Source organism: Cheilinus undulatus, linkage group 16 (genome assembly GCF_018320785.1).
Source record: "Cheilinus undulatus linkage group 16, ASM1832078v1, whole genome shotgun sequence".
NCBI classification, from domain to species: Eukaryota; Metazoa; Chordata; class Actinopteri; order Labriformes; family Labridae; genus Cheilinus; species Cheilinus undulatus.
In genome coordinates this window covers 2932266-2953941 of record NC_054880.1, presented here as the reverse complement: position 1 = coordinate 2953941, position 21676 = coordinate 2932266, and the positions used below count along the sequence as shown (strand labels likewise).

At 38.6% G+C, this 21676-nt stretch overlaps 3 protein-coding genes and 1 gene segment (V, D, J or C); 2 read left to right on the top strand and 2 right to left on the bottom strand.

The window, feature by feature from the left end:
* Nucleotides 1-21676, bottom strand: part of LOC121523649 — an 820099-nt gene that overhangs the window by 280449 nt on the left and 517974 nt on the right. The window contains 1 exon segment of the V gene segment in view: nucleotides 20195-20216. Within this exon segment, the coding sequence occupies nucleotides 20195-20216 (22 nt within the window).
* Nucleotides 1-21676, top strand: part of LOC121523651 (immunoglobulin kappa light chain-like) — an 813481-nt gene that overhangs the window by 275587 nt on the left and 516218 nt on the right. The window contains exon 6 of the mRNA XM_041808591.1: nucleotides 21175-21200. Coding sequence (XP_041664525.1) covers nucleotides 21175-21200 — 26 coding nt within the window. The remainder of the gene's footprint in view (nucleotides 1-21174; nucleotides 21201-21676) is intronic.
* Nucleotides 1114-7080, bottom strand: LOC121523612 (gastrula zinc finger protein XlCGF52.1-like). 2 transcript variants are annotated; one of them, XM_041808551.1, is made up of 2 exons: nucleotides 6938-7080; nucleotides 1114-3722 (listed from the first exon to the last, which is right to left on the bottom strand). In XM_041808551.1, exons 1-2 carry the CDS (start codon nucleotides 6960-6962, stop codon nucleotides 2461-2463), a joined length of 1287 nt encoding a protein of 428 aa, XP_041664485.1. In that variant the 5' UTR covers nucleotides 6963-7080; the 3' UTR covers nucleotides 1114-2460. The 2 variants fall into 2 exon arrangements, with proteins under 2 accessions (XP_041664485.1, XP_041664486.1); XM_041808552.1 differs by lacking the exon at nucleotides 6938-7080 and adding an exon at nucleotides 6016-6045.
* Nucleotides 12058-16151, top strand: LOC121523581 (zinc finger protein OZF-like). Its single transcript, XM_041808516.1, has 2 exons — nucleotides 12058-12188; nucleotides 14291-16151. Exons 1-2 carry the CDS (start codon nucleotides 12164-12166, stop codon nucleotides 15739-15741), a joined length of 1476 nt encoding a protein of 491 aa, XP_041664450.1. The 5' UTR covers nucleotides 12058-12163; the 3' UTR covers nucleotides 15742-16151.

Below are 21676 nucleotides of genomic sequence, written 5' to 3'. Positions count from 1 at the left end.
CTGAGGCTCTGCTGATGGCTTTTCTTTTACACATTCCAGTGATACCCAGGAGACCATAGGCCTTGCAAAGCGACCTGCCTGTGAAGCCTCTGCTCCCCACTTCAATGGACAAGCACCGGGTACGCCACCTGTCTGTGACAATCCTCTGTCAGCTCCAAGTACTGTACTTTATTTCTTTCACTGGCCTCCTTCATCCTCTCTTCCAAGGGCACAGTTAGCTCAAGCATGATCACCTACTTAGATTTTCTCTGAGGACATGACGTCTGGCCTGAGGTTTTTTTCTTTAATGGTCTACAGAAAACTGAGTCGATCCATCCTTATCTGCCAGTTATGTGCTGTACCCAGGAGACTCGCTTAAAGGGATACGTTTGTTCTCCCTCTCGAACAAACCTAAAACATCCAGAATATAACTTCTAAAATAAATTCTGTAAAATTATCCTTTCCATCTTCCACTGACACCTTTCTTATCTTATTAAGATAGTTGACAGAGAGACAAGGTCAGGTCACACTCAGAGTTAGTTAATAAGTGAATAAACAGGATGTAATCCCTAAGTTTAAAAATCAAGGTGTATAAGACAAGAGGAAACTCCTGCTGAATGAAAAGCTTTTGATTTAAAGAGAGGGACAGTACTGTCAGGCTTGGCCCCACTTGACTCACTGCAGAGAGTTGAATAAAGTTTAAGGAGGCAAAAACACTCAACAATGAGCCAAAAACACTAGTACAGTATTTGTCCAGTGGACGATTTCCAATCCTGGAATGAAAGCATTGTCTGCAGAAAAACACAACAGACCACACACAGATATAACTGGCAGTGCATTTACACCACTGTAGCACAATCCATGATTCAGTCAGCCAAATTCCTAGTCTTGTTGCATTTTTACAAATTTATTAAACCATACAGAACCAGTCAGAAGTTTGGACCCACCTTCTCATTTAATTCATTTCCCTTGGAAATACATAGGAAGCAATAGTGTACTAACCAAACCAAAACATGTTGTGTTCTTTTACAGTCTTCAACAAAGTCCCCTTGCATTCTTTGGGTATTCCCCTGATCACCTTCCCATGGCAGTCCCCTGGAATAATTTTCAATGAACATGTGTTCCTTGTCAAGATTTAATTTGGGGATTTTCTTGCCCTCTTCATGTATTTGAGACCATTAGTTTTGGTGTGCAAAGATAGGGCTGGTGCAAAATTCTACAAAGTAAATGGTGCTATTTGAACACCGTTCTGGTCCATATTATGGCAGAAACCAATTAAAAAAAGTAAAGAGAAAGGAGAGTCCATCACTACTTTAAGACATGAAGGTCAGCCATCCAGATAATTTCAAGAACTTTGACATTTCCTCCGATGCAGTTGCAAAAACCATGGAACACTAAGATGAAACAGGCTCTCGGGATGAGGACCAAGAAGACTGAGACTGTTTGGGGCTTCACATAAAACCTGAAAGGCTTCATGAATGCCTCATGAATTTCTCGTGAGCAATTACCTTTACCAATATATGATGTGTACTGCTGATATGTATGGCTGATATATCGGCCAAAATGTTCATTTCTGCAATACGGTATTTAACTTTTTACGCTAATATCTGCTGATAGCAATATGCTGATAAAATAACGCAACCCTATAGCCCAAACTGAGCCGCTAAAAGGTTTTTCTGATGAATGGAGTAGAACGTGACAATACATGGTTATCTTCTTCTGGAATATTTTAACACAAACCAAAATGATAGCAGACACACAACATCCCCTCTGGTCTGAACATGAACTCCTAACCTCATGACACAGATACAGAATGCTCAAGAAAAACAAAACAAAACAAAACAAAAAACAAACAAACAAACAGAGGCATCACATAATTTGTACCACAGTAGTGTTAATTTCGTAAACCCAAACTATGACTAAAAAAAATTGTCGACAGCCTTTTTTTCCATGACAAAACCTAGACTAAGACTAGCCAACGATAGATCTATGATGACTAAAATGGACAAAAAAGTAAATTTAGTTTCTGTCAAACATTAAAAAATCCTTAACGTTTTTCCATTGTGGGTAAATCTGTCAATAAAAACAATGCATCTGCATCTCTTCTGCCTCTTAGCAGTATAGAACAGGGGCCCCAGGTTTGGCAGTGTACATAGAACACACTAACATGACTTGGTACCAAATTTAGGCAAGAGAACACATGCTTGTAAGTTTCAAAATACAGTAAAGACTAAAATATAAGAACTTTGTATGGACTAAAAGTAGACTAAAATGTTTTGGAGATTATGTCAACCAAAGCTATAAAGGGTAGGTCAAAATATAATTTGATTAAAACTTAAAGACATGTAATCAAAAGACTAAGACTAAAATTTAAAAAAGCTGTCAAAATTCATGCAGTACCAGGAGCATTCAGCTGCCAAAGAAGCTCTGAAAATTGATTACCTTTGCACAAGACAAAGTCCCTTGGGGTTAATAAAGGTTTCATTCATCTGAGCACCTGAAAGGTTTCTCTCTTGTGTGAACAATTGAGTGTCTTTTTAGACCACCACTTCCATTAAAACTCTTACCGCAAACTGAGCAAGTAAACAGTGTCGCTGCATTGTGGACAGACAAGTGTCGCTTCACATGTCCTTTGTAAGAAAACCGTTTCCCACAAACTGAACAGCTAAATGGTTTCTCCCCTGTGTGAACAACCAAGTGGTTCTTCAGACTTCCTTGTTGGGAAAACTTTTTATGACAAACAGAACAGTTAAATGGTTTCTCCCCAGTGTGGACAGCCAGGTGTGTCTTAAGGTGTACTTCATAAGAAAATGTTTTCTGACAAATTGAACAGCTAAATGGTTTTTCACCTGTGTGGTCAATCATATGTTCCTTCAGACTTCCTTGTCTGGAAAACCTTTTCTGGCAAACTGAACAGCAAAATGGTTTCTCTCCTGTGTGGACAACTGAATGCGCCTTCAGACCTCCTTGTCTGGAAAACTTTTTATGACAAACTGAACAGCTAAATGGTTTCTCCCCTGTATGGACAGTCAAGTGATGCTTCAAGTTTGATTTATGAGCAAATCTTTTTGGACAAAGTGAACAGCTATATGGTTTCTCTCCTGTGTGGACCCTCATGTGTGACGCCAACCTTTGTCTAAATCTAAAACGTTTTTTACAAACTGAGCAACAAAATTTTTTCTCTCCTGTCTGGGCTTCTTCGTTTCTCTGCAATTGTTTCTTCTTTCCAATTTCAGATGAGCAAAATGATGGGTATCCAGTGTTACAAATCACATCATTTACAGTTATGTTTTTGTTTTGCAAAGGCTTTAAGCCTTCATGAGCTTCATCACTCTCCTCCCAATCAGCACTGTCATCAGTATCAGACCCAGAAAGGTCTGAAGGACTGTCAGTAGTATGAAAGTCTCTGTCTGCCTCTGATTCTCCACAGTCCTCTCTGCCAGCTTCTGTTTTCAAATGCTCCCTATCTCTGTTCTCTTCACTTTGGATTTCATCAAGCTGTGAGGTCTGATGTTCCTCTTCATCCTCTTCTTCACTCTTCACCGTGACAGGATTGAATATGAACACCTTGATATCATCCTCCTCTGCTCCTTGAAGCTGCTCTCTCTCCTGACTGATCCACAGTTCCTCCTGTTCCTCTTTAATGTGTGCTGGTTCTGGTGGCTCCTCTTGGTTTGGACTGGAGCTCCTCTCCTGGTGCTCAGCGAGATACTCTTCTTTTATCACCACCAGCTGCTGGATATCTATTGGGGAAAAAAAAAAAGCATACAATAACTGATGGCTCTACTTCTGCATGGCTGGGGTGTTTTGCACATATTGTAAATATGTGGCTGTTTTGTAGTCATTCATAGTAAGATTGTTTTAGCTTTGCATTTTATGATATATATATATACATATATATATATATATATATAAAAAGGGCATGTGGGGTAAATTAACTTGTAGAAAGTTGGGCTGGCACCTTCCAGTCAGTTGGTCAGTCAACACGTTCTCATCCGACCAAGATCCAAGATCCCACAGGTTGGTGCACGTAAATAACTTGGACAAAACATATCTTAAACTCGACACAAAGAGGCAGGATGTGGAAGTGGTGCTAAGTGTCTCTGCTGCTCTAAAATTATGTAGCACACACCACTTCTGAATAAATAGTATACCTAACTAGAAAAGCACTCGGAGAGCACAGACCTCTGCCAAGGCAGCTCAGCCCTATCTCCCAATAGTAAAGAGTCCTTTTAAAAAGTTCAATTTCATCAAGTTCCATCCATAACTTTTTGAGTTATGTTGCTAACAAACTAGCAAACAAACAAACTAACAAACCCAGCCAATCACATAACCTCCTTGGTGGAGGTAATAAAGACATCCAACAACCTATAGTGACTCTTCTCTCCCTAAAGAATCAAGCCATGTGAACTTCACATCAGGATAAGTTTCGAAATACAGTACAGTACGAAATAAGTACAACAGCAACACATTAATCTCACCTGTTGAGAGAGCAGAGCAAAAGACAAGCTATGGTAATAACATTATCAAGCAGCACATAAACAGATCAGAAAATAAACATTTTTTGTACATAAAACTTAAAAAAGCGCACTGGACATAATCTGAAGACATCTTCTCCTCTTTAGATTAAATAAATGAATGCTTATGAATGCAATAAATAAATTGTGAACTTATTAATATGATGTCTGTCTTTATAATAGAATGGTGGGGTCAAAAGGGAAAGTGGAAACAAACTGCAGAGAGGGTTGATGTGAATGTTTTTGTATTATTAGTGCATCTCAAAAAATTAGAATATCATGAAAAAGTTCAATATTTTTGTCACTCATTTCTGAAAGTGAAACCCATATATTATATAGACTCATTACACATAAAGTGAAGTATTTCAAGCCTTTGTTTCTTGAAATTTTGATAATTATGGCTTCCTAAAGCTTTTATTATCTCTTAAAATTGTACTCTGTTCCCTTTCTTGTCCTAATTCTCATTTTCATTATTTTAATTTTTTTTCTAGATTTCATTTTTTGATCCAGCCCTCCGTCATCAAGGAAGACAAGGCAAGGCCATTTACTTAAAAAAAAAAAAAAAAAAAAATCATAGTTCCCTGTTACATGCCCTGTCCCTCAGTCTTAAATCTTATCTATTGCCGCCTGATAACTCGGTTTAATCTATAGCTCATCAATAAAACATGTAATTCTTCTCCTTGCACTGCCCTGTGTTATTTGCATCTTTTTGTGGTTTCTTTTCCTTTTCAAGGCTGTTTGTTGTACATGTAAACATTTATGTGTACCTTTACTCGATGTGACCTACTGCTTGAATATTATCATTAAAAAAATAGTTATTTCAGCCAAAGACTGTGGCTGTCAATGTGTGGTGCTATTTAATTTTTTATTCAATTATTTTTTAAATCTGCAAGACGGGGAGCCATTAGAAAAACTTTGAAGTTTGCCTTAATCCACTGTCTCTTTCTTTTTATGTGGAACATGTATTATATTAATAAATATATTTTATATATATATAAATATATTTTATATATATATATATATATATATATATATATATATATATATATATATATATATATATATATATATATATATATATATATATATATAATACACATACACACACAGATATATATAGTATATTCAAATGTGTGTTCAATGTGGATTGATTTTGGAGTGCTACAAATCAGAATGCAACAGTAAATTATCTGAAATTCAGCATTAGGGTACCTGGGAATGCACCTCACAATATTCTGTTGGACCATTTAGAACAAAATTGGATTTGATTTTTTAAATAAATATTTTAATATCTGCTATTTTACCAATTGCGCCTCATCTGCCTGATCTTGGAGTGCTACATATCAAAAATGCTGCAGTAAAATTGTCTGAAAATCAACACTGATGTTAACTTCTCAGAAACTGAACATGCAGGTACCCTGGCATGTACTTTAGTGCGGCTATCATCAATCACTCACGATCATCAACTACAAAGTCCTCCTCCTCACATACAAATCTCTCCATGCTGACTACTCAGTACCTTTCTGATCTCCTCCATCCATACACACCATCCCGCAACCTTCGATCTTCAGACACCGGCGTACTTTCCATACCCAAAACCAAACTCCGAACCTATGGAGACAGAGCCTTCAGTGCTGCAGCCCCCACCCTCTGGAACACTCTTCCTGCAGACATCCGTAGTGCTCCATCTCTGGACATATTCAAAAAACGTCTCAAGCACCACCTGTTCACCACAGCCTACAGTCTTCACTAAACCACCCCTTACACTCATCCTATCCCTTACATAGTTTGTCCATGTCTATGTGTTCCTGTAAAGTGTCCTTGGGTTTCTTGAAAGGCGCTATATAAATTCAAGATATTATTATTATTATTATTATCATTATTAACAATGCCCTCTTGGACTTTTCAATTGACAAATTAAGTCTGAGTTTCACATTTTTTAAAAGGTCTTGTTAAACCATCTAAATAAAGAAATGCAGGGAATTTACATGGAAATAACAGCAAATTCACATTCCGGTTTGCACGATGCCTTTGAACGCCTCACATTCATAGTCCCGTAAAAAATTGTCTACACGCGCAACAGGTCGAAAGCACGGATGGCGTGGCCACAATGCAAAGCGCATGGTTTCCAAACAGAAAAATTGTGGCTAGTAGAAACACCGAGTGGCTAGTAACTTTGAAAACCACTAGGCATGGTGGCCGGCGAGCAAAAAAGTTCATGTCAAGCCCCGATTTTTACTGAGTTTTCACTTATATGACTTTTGAAAAAGAGAATCTAAACTTCGCACAACAGTCTATCCGCAAAGAATTTTAGAGCCCAAAAAAGAAAGCTCTATTGTTATCAGGAGCTAGCTGCGTCTACAACTGTGCATGTGAACGTTAGCTAAAGGCCCAGCCTTCTGAAACATTTCCAGTGACCAATATTACAAAAGAAAACACACCTGAAAGATCCTGAAGCCCAGACATTTTACACACGTCCAAGAGTCACGGGTGAAGGAGAAAAGTCAACTTTAGGCACTTTTCTGGGATTACTTTGCGCCTACAGGCCGCTCATTATCCAGACATGCTATCTGTGCTCGGCAGGAAAGAGCCCGGACACAAAAACGCCACTTCCGGTACAATCGTGTGGCCTTCAGAATAAAACGTATGCTGATTCTGCAGGATACTGCGTCATCGACTGTCGTCCAATGTCGAGCAGCGCCGTGTAACATGCTATATCATCATTTAATCATAATATACACAATAATATGATCATATTATCATATCAATCATTCAATATAATCATAATATAATTATATAATATAATATAATTATATTATATTGTATGGTGCTACTTTTAACCGTCCAATTTTACTTTGATGAAATAAAATAATGATGACAGTATATTTACAGTGGAAACAGGACATTTAAAAGTGTATTGAGCTCCCGAGGATATTGTGCTTTTTCATTTTTTTAAGAGAACAAAAACAGTGCTCACTGGATTGGATTGTGGGTCGTTTCTGTTCAAGGACTCAGTCCTTAGACAAATTTTGAGGATGATGTAGTATCCTTCCTTGGCTTTGAGAAACAGCATGGTTTTGAACTGGCCCATGTGAAGAAGTTTTTGCAGTTTGAGTCTCCATTGTGAAGTGTTCCATGTGAACGCAGCAGAAAAGCTATAAGCAGTTTTTCCAAATGAAGTGTGTGTCCGTGGAATTTGGATCATCAGCTAGTCACTTGGTCGGGTTGAGTATTGATTGTGAGACTGATTGATAGATGATGGCATTTTGGCAATCAAGGCTGCATGGTTAAATAAAAACCAATGTCTATCATGGCTTGAAGGTTGAAGATGCCCAGCCCACCTTTTCATGCAAAATGCAATGATGAACTGTCACCAGTAATAAATCTGAGGGCTGAGTGATAAATAGAATTTAGGGGAGCCAGAGTGGCAGCAGAGACATTCCTGTAAATAACATCACCATAGTCTTGGAAGTATAAAAAGACAGATTTAAGTATACGATTTTGGCTGAGCTTTGGGAAGTGAGATTTGTTTCTGTAAAGGTATTGGATTTTGTTGTTTTTGGTAAAGCCAGACACCAAGATATTTGTGCTCAGAGTCTCTTTCAATAGTGTGTCCTGTCAAAGTGGTGATATGAACGTTATGCAGGTTGTCAGTAAGGTCTCTGGCTTAGAGAAAAACATTAATATGGATTTGTTTGGGTTAAAGACCAGTGTCAATTTAAACAGAGCATGTTGCTGTTGATCAAAGTCTCGCTGGGGGACATCAATGGCTGAAAGTGTGGTGTTAGTGAAGCAATACAAAGCTGTGCCATCAGTATAAAGGTGGATGTTACAATGTGTGATAGCAGATATAATGTTGTTGATATAAAATGTAAACAACTCTGGTTGTTGCTTTGGTGGGGACACTGTTTGTATTTCTTAAAAAAAAAATCATCCATCAATACATATTTGCACAGAGCTGTTTCATAACAAATATAAGCTCAAGACACATAACAGAGAGATCATGTCTAAGATCTGGTCTTTGTTCCTGTATTTCTAAAGATCTAATGTTAATCCTCTGTTAACTCAGCACTAGCAACATTTAGCAGTTACAGTAATAAGGAACAAAATGGACAAAACAATGAAATATACAAAAATTAAAAAAAAAAGCCTTCCAATCATCAAGTTGCTTCCTCTTACCTGGAGAGATGAAATGAAGCACAGCTTATTTTGGATTTCAACTACTCTCGCTAACATAATTGTGATTTTTAAAATCCCCTTCCTGTGTGAATGTTTCACTACAAACACTGCCACTTAATAACTTCTCGCTCTATGTGGATGAAAGAGTGTGTTCTTGCATCAACACTTTTTGAAAATCTTTGACCACAAACTGTGCAGTTAAATACTTTCTCTCCTGTGTGGATTCTCAGGTGTCTCATCAGCAGTGCTCCCCTAGTGAAACTTTACTGACAAACTGAGCAGCTTAAAGGTTTTTCTACTGAATGGAGCCGAATGTGTTGATCCATGGTGGTCTTCTTCTGGAAACTTTTAGCACAAACCAAGCACCTGAAAATTTTCTCTCTTGTGTGAACAATTGAGTGTCTTTTTAGCCTACCGCTTCCATTAAAACTCTTACCACAAACTGAACAAGTAGACAGTGTGTCTACTTTGTGGACAGACAAGTGTTGCTTCACATGTCCTTCGTGAGAAAATCGTTTCCCACAAACTGAACAGCTAAATGGTCTTTCCCCTGTGTTGACAACTGAGTGTTGTTTCAGACTTCCTTGTCTGGAAAACTTTTTATGGCAAACCGAACAGTTAAATGGTTTCTCCCCAGTGTGGACAGTCAAGTGTGTCTTAAGGTGTACTTTATGAGAAAAACTTTTCTGACAAACCGTACAGCTAAATGGTTTTGCTCCTGTGTGGACAGTCATGTGTACCCTCAGATGTCCTTGTTGTGAAAAGTTTTTGTAGCAAACTGAACAGTTAAATGGTTTCTCTCCTGTGTGAACCCTCACATGCGACACCAGTGTTTGTCTTAATCGAAAACCTTTTTTACAAACTGAACAACTAAATGGTCTTTCCCCTGTGTGGACAACTGAGTGCTGCCTCAGATGTTCTTGTCTAGAAAACTTTTTATAACAAACTGAACAGGCAAATGGTTTCTCCCCTGTGGGGACAATCAAGTGTTGCTTTAGGTTGACTTTATGAGAAAAACTTTTCTGGCAAACCGAACAGCTAAATTGTTTCTGTCCTGTGTGCACCCTCATGTGGGACACCAACCTTTGTCTTAAACAAAAACTTTTCTTACAAACTGCACAACAAAATTGTTTCTCTCCTGTTTGAGTTCCTTTTTTTCTTCGCAATTGTTTCTTTTTTCCAGTGCTTGTAGCACACTTAGAGGCGCTAACTGGTGTGTCTCCAGTGTTACAAGTCATACCACTTACGGCTTTTACAGGCTTTACACCTTCCTGAGTTTCATCACTCTCCTCCCAGTCAGCACTGTCATCAGTCTCTGATTCAGAAAGATCTGGGGGCCAGTCAGGAGTAACTTGTTGTGAAAGGCTGTCTAAATGAATGTCTCTGTCTGCTTCTGATCCTCCACAGTCCTCTCCACCAGCTTCTGTTTTCAAATGCTTTTTGTCTCCGTTCTCTTCTCTTTGGTTTTCGTCAAACTGTGAGGTCTGAGGTTTCCCTCGTTCTACTTCTTCTCTCTTCACAGGTACAGAATTTAATGTGAACACCTTGATATCAGCCTCCTCCTCCCTTTGAAGTTGTTCTCTCTCCTGACTGATCCACAGTTCCTCCTGTTCCTCTTTAATGTGTGCTGGTTCTGCTGGCTCCTCTTGACTCGGACAGGAGATCCTTTCCTGTTGCTCAGGGAGACGCCCCTCTTTTATCACCACCAGCTGCTGGACATCTACTGGGAAAAACAACACATACAATAACTGATGGCTCAGCTTTCTGCATTGTTGGGATGTGTATGTTTTGTAGACACCAGGAGGACCTGTCGCTTTGAAAATTCTTCATGCATTGTTACTACTAGTTTCACTTATAATACCTTTGACAGAAATAATCTAAACTTCCCATAACAGGCTGTCAGCAAAGATTTTTCGAGCCCAGAAAACAAAGTTCTATCTATATCAGTAGCTAGCTGCGGCTAACTGTGTGGATGTGAACGTCAGCATCAGCTCTCTGAAACATTTTCAGTAAACAAACCTGAAAGACCCTGAACCCCGGGCATTTTAGGAGTCACAGATAGAGGAGAAAAGTCAACTTTGAACACTTTCTGGGATTACTCTGCCCCTGCAGGACGCTGGATCATCCACACATGCTATTAGTGCTCGGCGGGCGAGAACCATCATAACCCGGAAACAAAAACATGACTTCCTGTAGACGCATATGACCTTCGGAATATAACTGCTACAAGTACTAACTTTTTTTTAATTATTATTTTTATTGAAAAACAAAGGCACATACAGGTGTTCATCGAGATACGCATACAGAAACAAAAACATAAGATAAATAATAAATATAAACAGTAACAAAAGTAGAACAGTACACACAACAGAAATAAATATTTCCAGGGGGAAGGCAGCATCAGCTTAAGGTGACAAGGCATTAAACATAACGGTTACAAAATGTATGAAATGAATAAAATAACTTCGTCTTTATAGCTTTGGCATTTTCTGAGCACTTAATAGAGTCCATATAGCTTTTAAGTTCTGATACAAATGCTGGAAAGAAAGGTTTTGAGCCATCAAATTTTCTTTTATGGATGTGATATTTTGCCAGTAAAAATAAAAGGTCTATAATAAAAAGGTTGTCTCTGTCCCTTGTCTGTAAAACAAAAACACTAAAGTAAATATTTTTCAAAGTATTTTTTTTTTTTAACAAAAGGAGATGTCTGGAATTAAGTATGTGTTAATGAAACTCAAGTTTTGTGACCAAAATTCCTCTGTAAATAAACAAGTCCAAAACAAATGTGAAGTTTCTGGTGAGTTATTGCAGAAAGAGCAGTTTATGTCAATATCTTGCTTATATTTCTGAAGGAATGCTTTAGCTTTAAGGAGTAACTAGTTCAATCTGCCCCCTTAACTTTTTAAATTTTCAAGAAAAATGTGCCATGAACTTGTAATTCCGACTAGTTGGAGCGCCCCCATTAACGAGCTCTTAGCCAATGAATTTTTCATAGTCAGCAATCTCAAAGGAGATTTATCCATCTTTCTCTGTAGTGATGTGAAGTCCAGCCTGACAGTGCTGTCCAACTCCACAAATCAAGAACTTTACATCCAGCAGGAGTTTGCTCTAGTCTCATCATACTTTGATCCATAAACTTAGTGGTTAGATCGTGTTTGGTAATTTATTAAAAAAAAATCTTCGAGCCTGACTCAACTTTTTCTCTGTTGAGTATCTTTATGCGAAAAAAAAAATCCAAGTGAAAGTTAAATTGGGATATTTGGAGCAGTTTAAATGTATTTCGGGCAGTGCATTCAATGCTTCACATTTATTTTGAAGGCCAACTACGCGTGCAGGAAGCGAGGGTTTTGTTTCCGGGTCTTGCGGGCTTTTTCCAGTCTGAGGGTTAGTGTGTTTAGATCCAGCGTCATGCGGGAGCAGAGTAATTCCAAAAAACGTACTCACAGTTGACTTTTCTCTTCTTTCTTTGACTCTTGGATGTTTTTAAAATGTCATTGTTTCAGGATCCTTCAGGTTTGTTTCCTTTGTTCTTCTGGAAGCTTGTTTACTGTAAGTGCTGCAGGGAGCACGGTGTTAGCCGCGGCTAGCTCCTGCTAACAACAGAACTTTGCTTTCTGAACTCGGAAACCCTTTGCTGCTTTATGTTTGACGGCTAAATGTGTCAGAATTTCATTTTATGGATAAAAACCAGCAGCGAGGGTACTTTTTTTTTTTTTCAAAATGTACTTGTTTCATCTTAAGTTAGCTTCATGCATGCTGGTTTGGGTGTGAACCAGGGCCTGTCGTAACTAAGTGTGGTGTGTGATGTTGTCCTGCAGTCCTCACTGAAGCTGATATTTAACATCACAGCCACTTCGAACTTGTCCAGACTGTTACTATCAGTCCTGAAAGGATCCCAGTCTGTACAGTCAAGACATGTCTGTAGATCAAAGTTCATCAGCTAAGATTTAACAAGGTCCGCTTCGAGAAGACATTGCTTCAAGTGAATGTTTGGAACATCATTATTGTGTGATATAATTCAGTCTAGTAGCCTAGTTAATGATAAACTCTGAGCTATCGTAGTGTTTATTGTGAATATGAGAAAACTCTAAAAATAAATTAATAACAATTAGATAAAAAGCCTTATTTTTCAAAACTGATTATATATACTGATTTTCCATCTTGACAACTAAACACCTGCTTCTCCCCCTTTTTAACCTTCTGTATCCAAATATCACACTTTAAGTATCATGAACCCCCACAATAATTTAATTTAAAAAGTAAAACTGACATATATTCTAGATTAATTACACAAAAAGTGAAAATTTTCAAGACTCTTTCCATTTTAATCATCATCATTTCAATTTACAGCTCACAAAAATCCACTAACTCAGGTTCTTTTCATAGATGTAAACCTGGAAAATTATGTTAATTCATGCACTCAGTGCTTGGTTGGGGCTCCAATGCTATGTGGCATGGAGCCAATCAGTCTTTCGCACTGCTGGGCTGTTCTGAAACCCAGGTAGATCTTATAGCAGCCTTTAGCTTGTCTTGCTGAGTCTGGTGTCTTTCATCTTCCTCTTGACAATAGGTTGTTTGCAATCATGTGACCCAAAATGTCCGTTGGGAGCCAGTAAGTGGAGAACAGCCATTAGGAATGAATGTGATCAGAGTAATGTTAGTTCTTAAGAGATCTAAGAGGAAATACACTGCACTAATCTTCAGAAAATTTCTATATACATTGAATAAGGTTCCTACACTTTACAAAAAAAATATCTTTATCACAGTTTAAGTACGCTGAATTCTGTGCCTCTCAGATCTTCCTCAGTCTGTGGGACCGTGATTTCCAAATGAAATGCAAAAATGTATTTTCATCTGAAAACAGACCTTTGGATCATGCAGTGATGGTTCATTTTTTTCTCTTAAGCCCAGGCAAGACACTTATGATGCTCTCTGTGGTTCAGGAGTGGCTCAACACTGGGATCACAACACTTGTAGTCTAATTCCTGAACCTGTCTGTGTGTGGTGTCTTAGTGCATTGACTCAAGCCTCAGTCCACTACTTGTGAAGCTCCCCTAAGTTCTTGAATCGTCTTTTTTTGACAATCCTCTGAAGGCTGAGCTCATCCCTGTTGCTTGTGTGCCTTTTCTTACTACAGTTGCTTAAGAAAATCAAAATCAAAGATCTCTTTTAGGTGGGATGTAGGAATGTAAGGGGATGTTCTGTTTGCTTTTAAACAGATACAAATCTGCAATAAATCTTTTTTATTTTGGAATAATGCAACTATGGTGAGCTCAATCCAGCTACAAAAGTATTTACAGCTTAAGAAATGAATGCCAAGTATATCTATTCGAAGTTTTGATACATGCCATTACTTAGGCATTGCTCTGTGACCAGCTTACAATAACAGTAAATGATTTGATGTTGAAAAAAAATACAGTCTAGTCGTGCCCTTTTTATAAATGATCCGGATATAGCTTTTGTTTGAATTTTGCTCTATAGTTAGAAAAAAAAGATTAATTGATTGATATGTTGAAGGGGCAACTTCAAAAACTCATAACAATGAGTATCGCCATTGAATCATTATTTTTTAAATTTAAAGTCAGCTTCCTATAATGTTTGCTTCTGTGTTTTAGTTTCCCCTGAGGAGGTCCAGCGGCTTTCATTGAATAAAGACGAGGTTTCCCGAGAGCAGCTGGATGGGAGCTTCAGACTGAACCAAGAAGTTGCAGGGCCTCTGTGCATTAAAGAGGAACCAGAGGATCTGTGGGGCAGTCAGGAGGGAGAGCGGCTCCAAGGGCCAGTGGAGGATGATATCATCAAGTTCACTTTTGTGCCTGTCACTGTAAAGAGTGAAGATGATGCAGAGAAACCTCAGTCTGCAATGCTGTATCAAAGAAAGAATAAACAGAAGGAAACAGGAGCAGATGAAGAGGACTGTGGCGGATCAGAAGCAGCCAGGTACTTTGATCGAGAGAAAAATGTGCAGCCAGAGATCGAGGTTGAGATTGAAGACTTCTCTGACCCTGACACTGATGACAGTGCTGATTGGAAGGAAAGAACAGAGCCCCAGTCAGGTTTAAACACAGTGAAAGAGGTCAAAAACAAGAGGAGAAAAACTGACAAATCATATAGCTGCTCTGAGTGTGGGAAAAAATTTGATCAAAAAACTAATCTCACCCGACATGAGACGGTCCACACAACAGTGAAACCTTTTAGCTGCTCTGAGTGTGGGAAAACATTTGCCCATAAAGATTATTTGTCAAAACACATGATAATTCACACAGGAGAGAAACCCTTCAGCTGCCTTGAATGTGGTAAAAAATTTAATCAAAAATGTAATCTCGTCATGCATAAGTCAGTCCACACTGGAGAAAAGCCCTTTAGCTGCTCTATTTGTGGAAAAACATTCACCCTTAAAAGAAGTGTGACAACACACATGATCACTCACACAGGGGAGAAACCCTTCAGCTGCTCTGAGTGTGGTAAAAGTTTTACTCAACGAGGTAATCTCAACCAACATATGATAGTCCACTCTGGTGAGAAACCCTTCATCTGTTCGGTGTGTGGTCAAAAATTTTCATATGACTCTAATCTGAGATCTCATATGGCTGGACACAGAGGAGAGAAACCCTTCAGCTGCTCTGAGTGTGGCAAAAGCTTTAAGTTTAATTATTATCTGACACTTCACATGGCACATCACAGAGGGGAGAAACCCTTCACCTGCTCTGAGTGTGGTAAAAGCTTTAAGTACAGTTACACTCTGAAAATACACACTGCACATCACAGAGATGAGAAACCCTTCAGCTGTGATGTTTGTGACCAAAAGTTTGCTTGGCCTACTCAGTTGAAAAAACACAAGTGTGTGGGCAGTCAGGCCTCAGAGCCTCTTCAAAACCAAACAGGAAAGAAAAAGAAAGCAAAAACAAGAACTGATGGGGAGGACTGGGGAGGATCAGAACCAGTCAGGAACTCAGATCCTGACACACAATTACAACCAGAGACTAAGGTCAAGACAGAAGACTTTTCTGAACCTGAGATCGAAGACGATGATAATGACTGGAAGGAGATCAGAGAACATGAGTAATGCTTGATATTGCGAATTTCCTTTAGGGTTAGTAGATGCTATAGTGTTTCTGAGAACAATCTGAGTGTGGTAGTACATTCAACTGGAAAGTTAATCTGGTATATATACTGTATATTTTGTTTATGGCATATATCAGAGCCCCAACCCCAGGCTAAACCATTTAACCTGTCCTATGTGTTTTGGTTTTTATGGATCAGTTTGTGAATATGTCTGGGAATTAATTATACTGTTTCTTTTTGTTGAAGTTTGTTACATATCATTGTGAAACTAACAGGCGGTAATCATCAGTGAAATAACTGGTATCAGCATTGTACTAGATGTGTCTGTGTATCTAAAAACTGTGGCGAGACTCTTTCTAGATATACCAGGGGGCTTGGCAAGATTAAATAAACCTTTTTATCTCATTCTTATCTGATGCAGACTTTTGTACTGTGAGCAGAGCATGAATGAACATGAATTCTGTCAGACTTATGGGTAAATGTGATGCTTACATCTCATCAAAAGAGGACACATCTTCTGTTAATATATAAGACCAGAAAACATAAACATTTGCACCTGCAAACATGCATTAACTGACAAATACATGAGGAAATAGGTTTAAAGAAAATATATCTTATCATTGGTGTAGACATGGGTCCAGCTGAGAGTGTGAGTGGGGCAGCAGAAAGCTGGCCTTCATTTAAAGGATAAAATGTTTGGGGGCCACTGTCTTAATGTCTGAAAGCAGAGAGGCTAAACACATATGCAAACACACATTAACAGTAGCTACTCTAAACATGTAACACTCCTCTAACAATTTCACAAAATCAATATTTCACTTCTTCATGGATTAATATAACTGATTACTTTTTAATATCAGAATGCAGTCTAACTCTGAAGTCTAAGCCAGCCATTAGAATGGTTTTTATGTGCTCTAGAGCAGGGGTTCTCAACCTTTTCAGCCCACGACTGCCAAAGTCAAAGTGCTGGGGACCCCCATTGTACCTGAAGGTGGTTGAACACAGCCATGCACATTCAAGAATAGTCATTTGGAGACAAGGCCACCCATTGGGGGGAAAATGGAAGAGCTTTCTGGAGCCAAGCCAAACTGGGGGCCAGTAAAATCATGGTCAATTGTAAAGTTAAGCTGTGGTATTCATATCAAAAGTGATGAAAACAGTTTAGAATTTGGTGAAATTGGTAGTCTAATCTAAACAATATTCTTAGTGTTTTAAAGGCATCTGGAGACTCCCTTTCAGTCTCTCATGACCCCCAATGGGGTCCCGACCCCAACGTTGAGAACCCCTGCTCTAGAGAAAGTTTGCATACCTACAAGTGACTTGAACATGAACAAGTGAGAGCAAGGACCATCTGACCTAGTTAAACAGAATACAGGGATGATTATCACAAGCATTTACAGTGCATTCAGAAAGTATCCAGAACCCCTTTGGTTTTTTCAATTTTGTTATGTTGCAGCCTGATGCTACAGTACTTTAAATTTACTTTTATTCAAATTCATCTACACCCAGTGTCCCATCATGATGAAGTGAAAAACATTTTTTTTCCAAGTAAAAAAAGAAAGAATCACATTGGCATACGTATTCAGACCCAACAACACTATAAATTTAGCTCAGGTTCTTCTCATTTCTCTTTATCTTTGCTGAGATGTTTCTGCACCTTTATTGGAGTCCACCTGTGGTAAATTAAAGCAATTGGACACTACTTGAAAAGGCACACACCTGTTTGTAGATGGCCTCACAGCTAGAAATGCATATCATGGCACAAACCGAGTCATGAGGTCAAAGGAACTGCCTGCAGAGCTCAGAGATAGGATTGTTGAAAGGGACAGATCTGGGGAAGGCTACAGAAAAATCTGCTGCACTGAACATTCTCAAGAGCACAGTGGCCTCCAAAATTCTCAAATGGAAGGATTTTGACACAGTCCAGACTCTTCCAAGAGCTGGTCACCCAACCAAACTGAGCGAATGGGGGGAGAAGGGTCTTAGTAAGAGAGGTGACCAAAAACTGGATGGTCACGCTGACTGAGCTCCAGAGATCCTGGTTGGGGATGAAACAAAGTTCCAGAAGGACAACCATCACTGCAGCCCTCCACCAATCTGGGCTTTATGGCTGAGTGGGAGGAATTTAGATGAATTTAAAGGACTGTAGCATCAGGCTGCAACATAACAAAATTGGGGAAAAGTGAAGAGGGTCTGAATACTTTCTGATTTCACTGTGTACATGAGGTTGATGAACGGTCAAAGATGATTGATCCTATGGACCTATTTTTAAATCAGCTGAGGCTGATAGACAGTGTAGAAGATCAACAGATCTGGTGTGATTACAGGGAATCTGAGACCTTGTTACAGAACAGCTGTTCAAGTATTTAAGATGTAAAGTGTTCAGAAACTGATATTAAAAAGTGAAACTCTGAAGTGTTATCATATAAGGTGCTTTTAATAACTGAAGGATTTGAAATAATGGAGCAGTATGACAACTGCAACAAAATGAAATCAGGAAGGGGAAAGTACTTTTTCACAGCATCGCAGGTACAACAGAAAGGCGGAGTTCTGACTCTCTCTGACTTGACAGTTTCTGAAGGATTACTTGCTTTGCAGTTTACAATAGCTTTAAGTAGCATCTCCATCTCGTCCTCTGTCAAAGGAAATCTCTTTGAGTGTATGTGCATGTGTTGTTTTATTACAAAGTCGTTGGATAGCATGGAGAAGCTGGATGTGGATGATGAGATGTAATGGAGGTGGCTGGGGTGGAGGAGGGTTGCAGTAGTTGCACTGTAACGACAGACTGACTGCAGAGTAGAGGAGAACAGATTTCAAAATTTGACAGCAGAAGGATGATTGGATCAAGAGAGTTTGTGGCCGAGTGGGATAGGCTCAGACTTTAAGTGAGTACACAGCAAATTTTGCAATGTTAAACCAACACTTAAAGAGTTCAAGTTAACACTGTGTCCGAATGTATTTGGTGCTTATCAGGATTGGTGTTAAATTAACTCTTTGCCCGGTGTTAAAATTTCAGAGTAAAATTAACTCAAAATTTAGTAAAAAATTAACACTGGCTAACACTGTACAGTTTTTATAAAACTTAACACTACAGGTTAATCAACTCTGAGGAGTGTAAAAATTACTCCCAGTTTTGTTAGTTACCTATTCTTCTGTAATAACAAATCAACTCTATGTCAGTGTTAATTCAACTCCCACAGTGTTAAATTTAACACCTAAGCTAATCCAATAGTGATACATCGTAGTATTTAAGTGTTACTTTTCAACACATGATGGTGTTTTTTTTTAACACCATAGTACGATCATTCTTTTCTGAAGTGTTTCAGCAGATTGATTGATAACATGATCAATCACTTGCTTAAGTGTAATACTTAAGCAATTTAACAAAGCTGTTACATAACTGAGATTTATGGTAAGTGATAGACACACTTTGCTCACTCGTGCAGCCCCTGTTGCCTTACACATATACTACGCTTTGCTGCCAATGGCAGGTAGTGACTTATTCAGAAAACAAATTCACTCATGGTGGAAAGTTTAAAAACTTAAAAATCTTCGACAATCCACCAGAAATGTGAACAAAAGACTCCAAGCAATGATTACGGTACAAAAGGCATCATCTAAACATATCCAAACACGATTCAAAACATCTAAAACACATATGAACACTCTGCATGAGAGCATCATGGGAAAATTATTCAAATTTTAAAATGGAAGTAGGCGGAGCTTACATCAATTGACTCTCTGCAGTGTTGATGGGATCAACACTGTCAAACAACTCCAACACTGAAGACCACTCAACTCAGGGTGGAGTTAAAATTGCACTTAGGGAGTTAAATCAACTTAACACTGAGAAATTAACACACCAGTTTTTATTGTGTAGACGCCCAGTTAATTACCAGAGCAGGGAAAGGGAGGCACGTGAATGAGTGATTATTAATGAACGAAAGATGGTTGGAAATGAAACAGTTGCCCTGCTTGGACTTAACCTAACTGTTTGTAATGTATTGTAGTGATTTGAACATACATATGTGTACGTTATGTATAAATAACGGTGTATCATCAACATACAAGAGAACTTTATGGCAGTGTGCCTGAGAAGGTACTTATGTCTGTCCTTCTATCTTTTTATGAGTTTATAAATTCATTTGCCAGTGTCTTTAAGGGGAGATTACTCATTGATTCAGTTATTATGATAATTGAATGATTTAGACTATTATGACTTTGTTTTGACTTTTCTTCACTCACAAGGGATCCAGAATGCTTTTATGTACATTTTGCCCTGTTCCATGAAAAAACAGCATCTTGTATGATGTGATTAAATTTGTTTCTGTGGAAAGAGAGGTTCAGTGAGGTGAAGTGAAGTGTGTCAGTCTGAAATCTCCAGCTGCAGCAGTCGGTTCAGTTTCTGTTCAGTCTGACTGAGGGAGGTTTTTGTACGATGCTTTTTCACTGTGTGAACACACGTTGACTGTTGATCTCATTATAACTCTGACAGTAGTAAACTGCTGCATCTTCAATCTGGACTCCACTGATGGTCAGAGTGAAGTCAGAGTGTGAGCCACTGCCTGAAAAACGATCTGGAGTCCCTGATACCCGACGGAAGGCATCAAAAATGATGCGTTTAGGAGTTCCACCATCTCTCTGTTGGTACCAGTACAAAAGGTGGAGGTTGTTCCAGAAATGAACATTCCTACTGGTCCTACATGAGATGGTGATGGAGGCTCCCAGTGCAGAGCTCACTGCTGCAGGCTGAGTCACTGTGACCTGTCCTCTGGACTCTTAGGATACAGAAACAAAAAAAGAAAGCAGAGTCATGGTTTTGGAGACTTCATTTTAGAGGGACGGATGTTGACAGACAAGATAAGTTGGATTGTCTGGACTTTACCTGTGAAGCAGCAGCAGAGGAGAGTCCAGATGAGGACGCAGATCAGAGGCATGTTCTTGATGATGAGGAGGATTTGTGCTGTGATGAAGGACAGCTGTCAGCCATTCAATGTTCAAGTGTCAGGACTTTAAACTCTCCCAGAGCACTGGAGCATGGTGTTGCTGATGCAAATTGGCTCTCTATGGAAATATCCCACTCACTTTAACTGGGATCACTCTGATTACACTGCCTTACAGAAGATCAATTGATTAATCAACCAATGATTAGAAACTAAAACATTTTTAGGGTTTTAGGTTCATGTTGAAACCTTTATTCTGAGAAATGTCATCAGTTTTACGTATTATGATTGAGATAAAGTTCTTGAAAATAATTCAAAGTTTTATGGACAGTTTTTGGAAATTATGTTTCAGTGTCTGTTTTCCTTGATTCTGTCAGCTCTGTCAGAAAAAGGGTGGAGTTTGTGTTAAAGTCAGAGAGCCATGTGTCTCTACAGCTAGAGGTTTTTGTACAACGGCTCAACGAATTTGCATCACTGTGGTTCACATTCAGGAAAGGAACCAGACTGGATGTTGGAAGTAATTAAAAAAAATTAAGAATTTTTCTTTAAATGTGTGTTATTTCGATGATGTATTTATTCAAAAGGAGCAAAAATATGATTTAAGGATGAGTGAAGACAAATTTGACTTCTAATGATTAAGGTAGGACACACAAACCTTTATCAAAGAGAACAGAATAAAGCTTCCTTTATTTCTAACTTTAATTTCTCAAAGCCTCCCATGGATGGGTAATGAACATGAGCACTTTGCTATAAACATTTACATGCGTCTGGGACCAGTGCATGATCAGTGTCACGGCATCAATCTTAATGGCTGTCCATGTCAAATAAATGTTAAATAAATAAATGTTAGCCAACCAAAATATCCAAATTAACCTCTGATCCTCTTGTTTTGATTTGCATTTATATGAAGATGCTTTTGTCTCATCTTGAGGGGTATTTGTAGTTTTTTTTTTAAAGATATATTTTGTGTTTTTTTTCCCCCTTTATTGACAG

Bases quoted from the DNA above. Each gene is read 5' to 3' on its own strand.
- LOC121523581 (XM_041808516.1), top strand. From the start codon at position 12,164: ATGTCATTGTTTCAGGATCCTTCAG. The intron at 12,189-14,290 runs GTTTGTTTCCTT...TCTGTGTTTTAG, and splicing joins ATTGTTTCAGGATCCTTCAG to TTTCCCCTGAGGAGGTCCAG.
- LOC121523612 (XM_041808551.1), bottom strand. From the start codon at position 6,962: ATGTCTGGGCTTCAGGATCTTTCAG. The intron at 3,723-6,937 runs GTGTGTTTTCTT...TTTCCCCAATAG, and splicing joins TGGGCTTCAGGATCTTTCAG to ATATCCAGCAGCTGGTGGTG.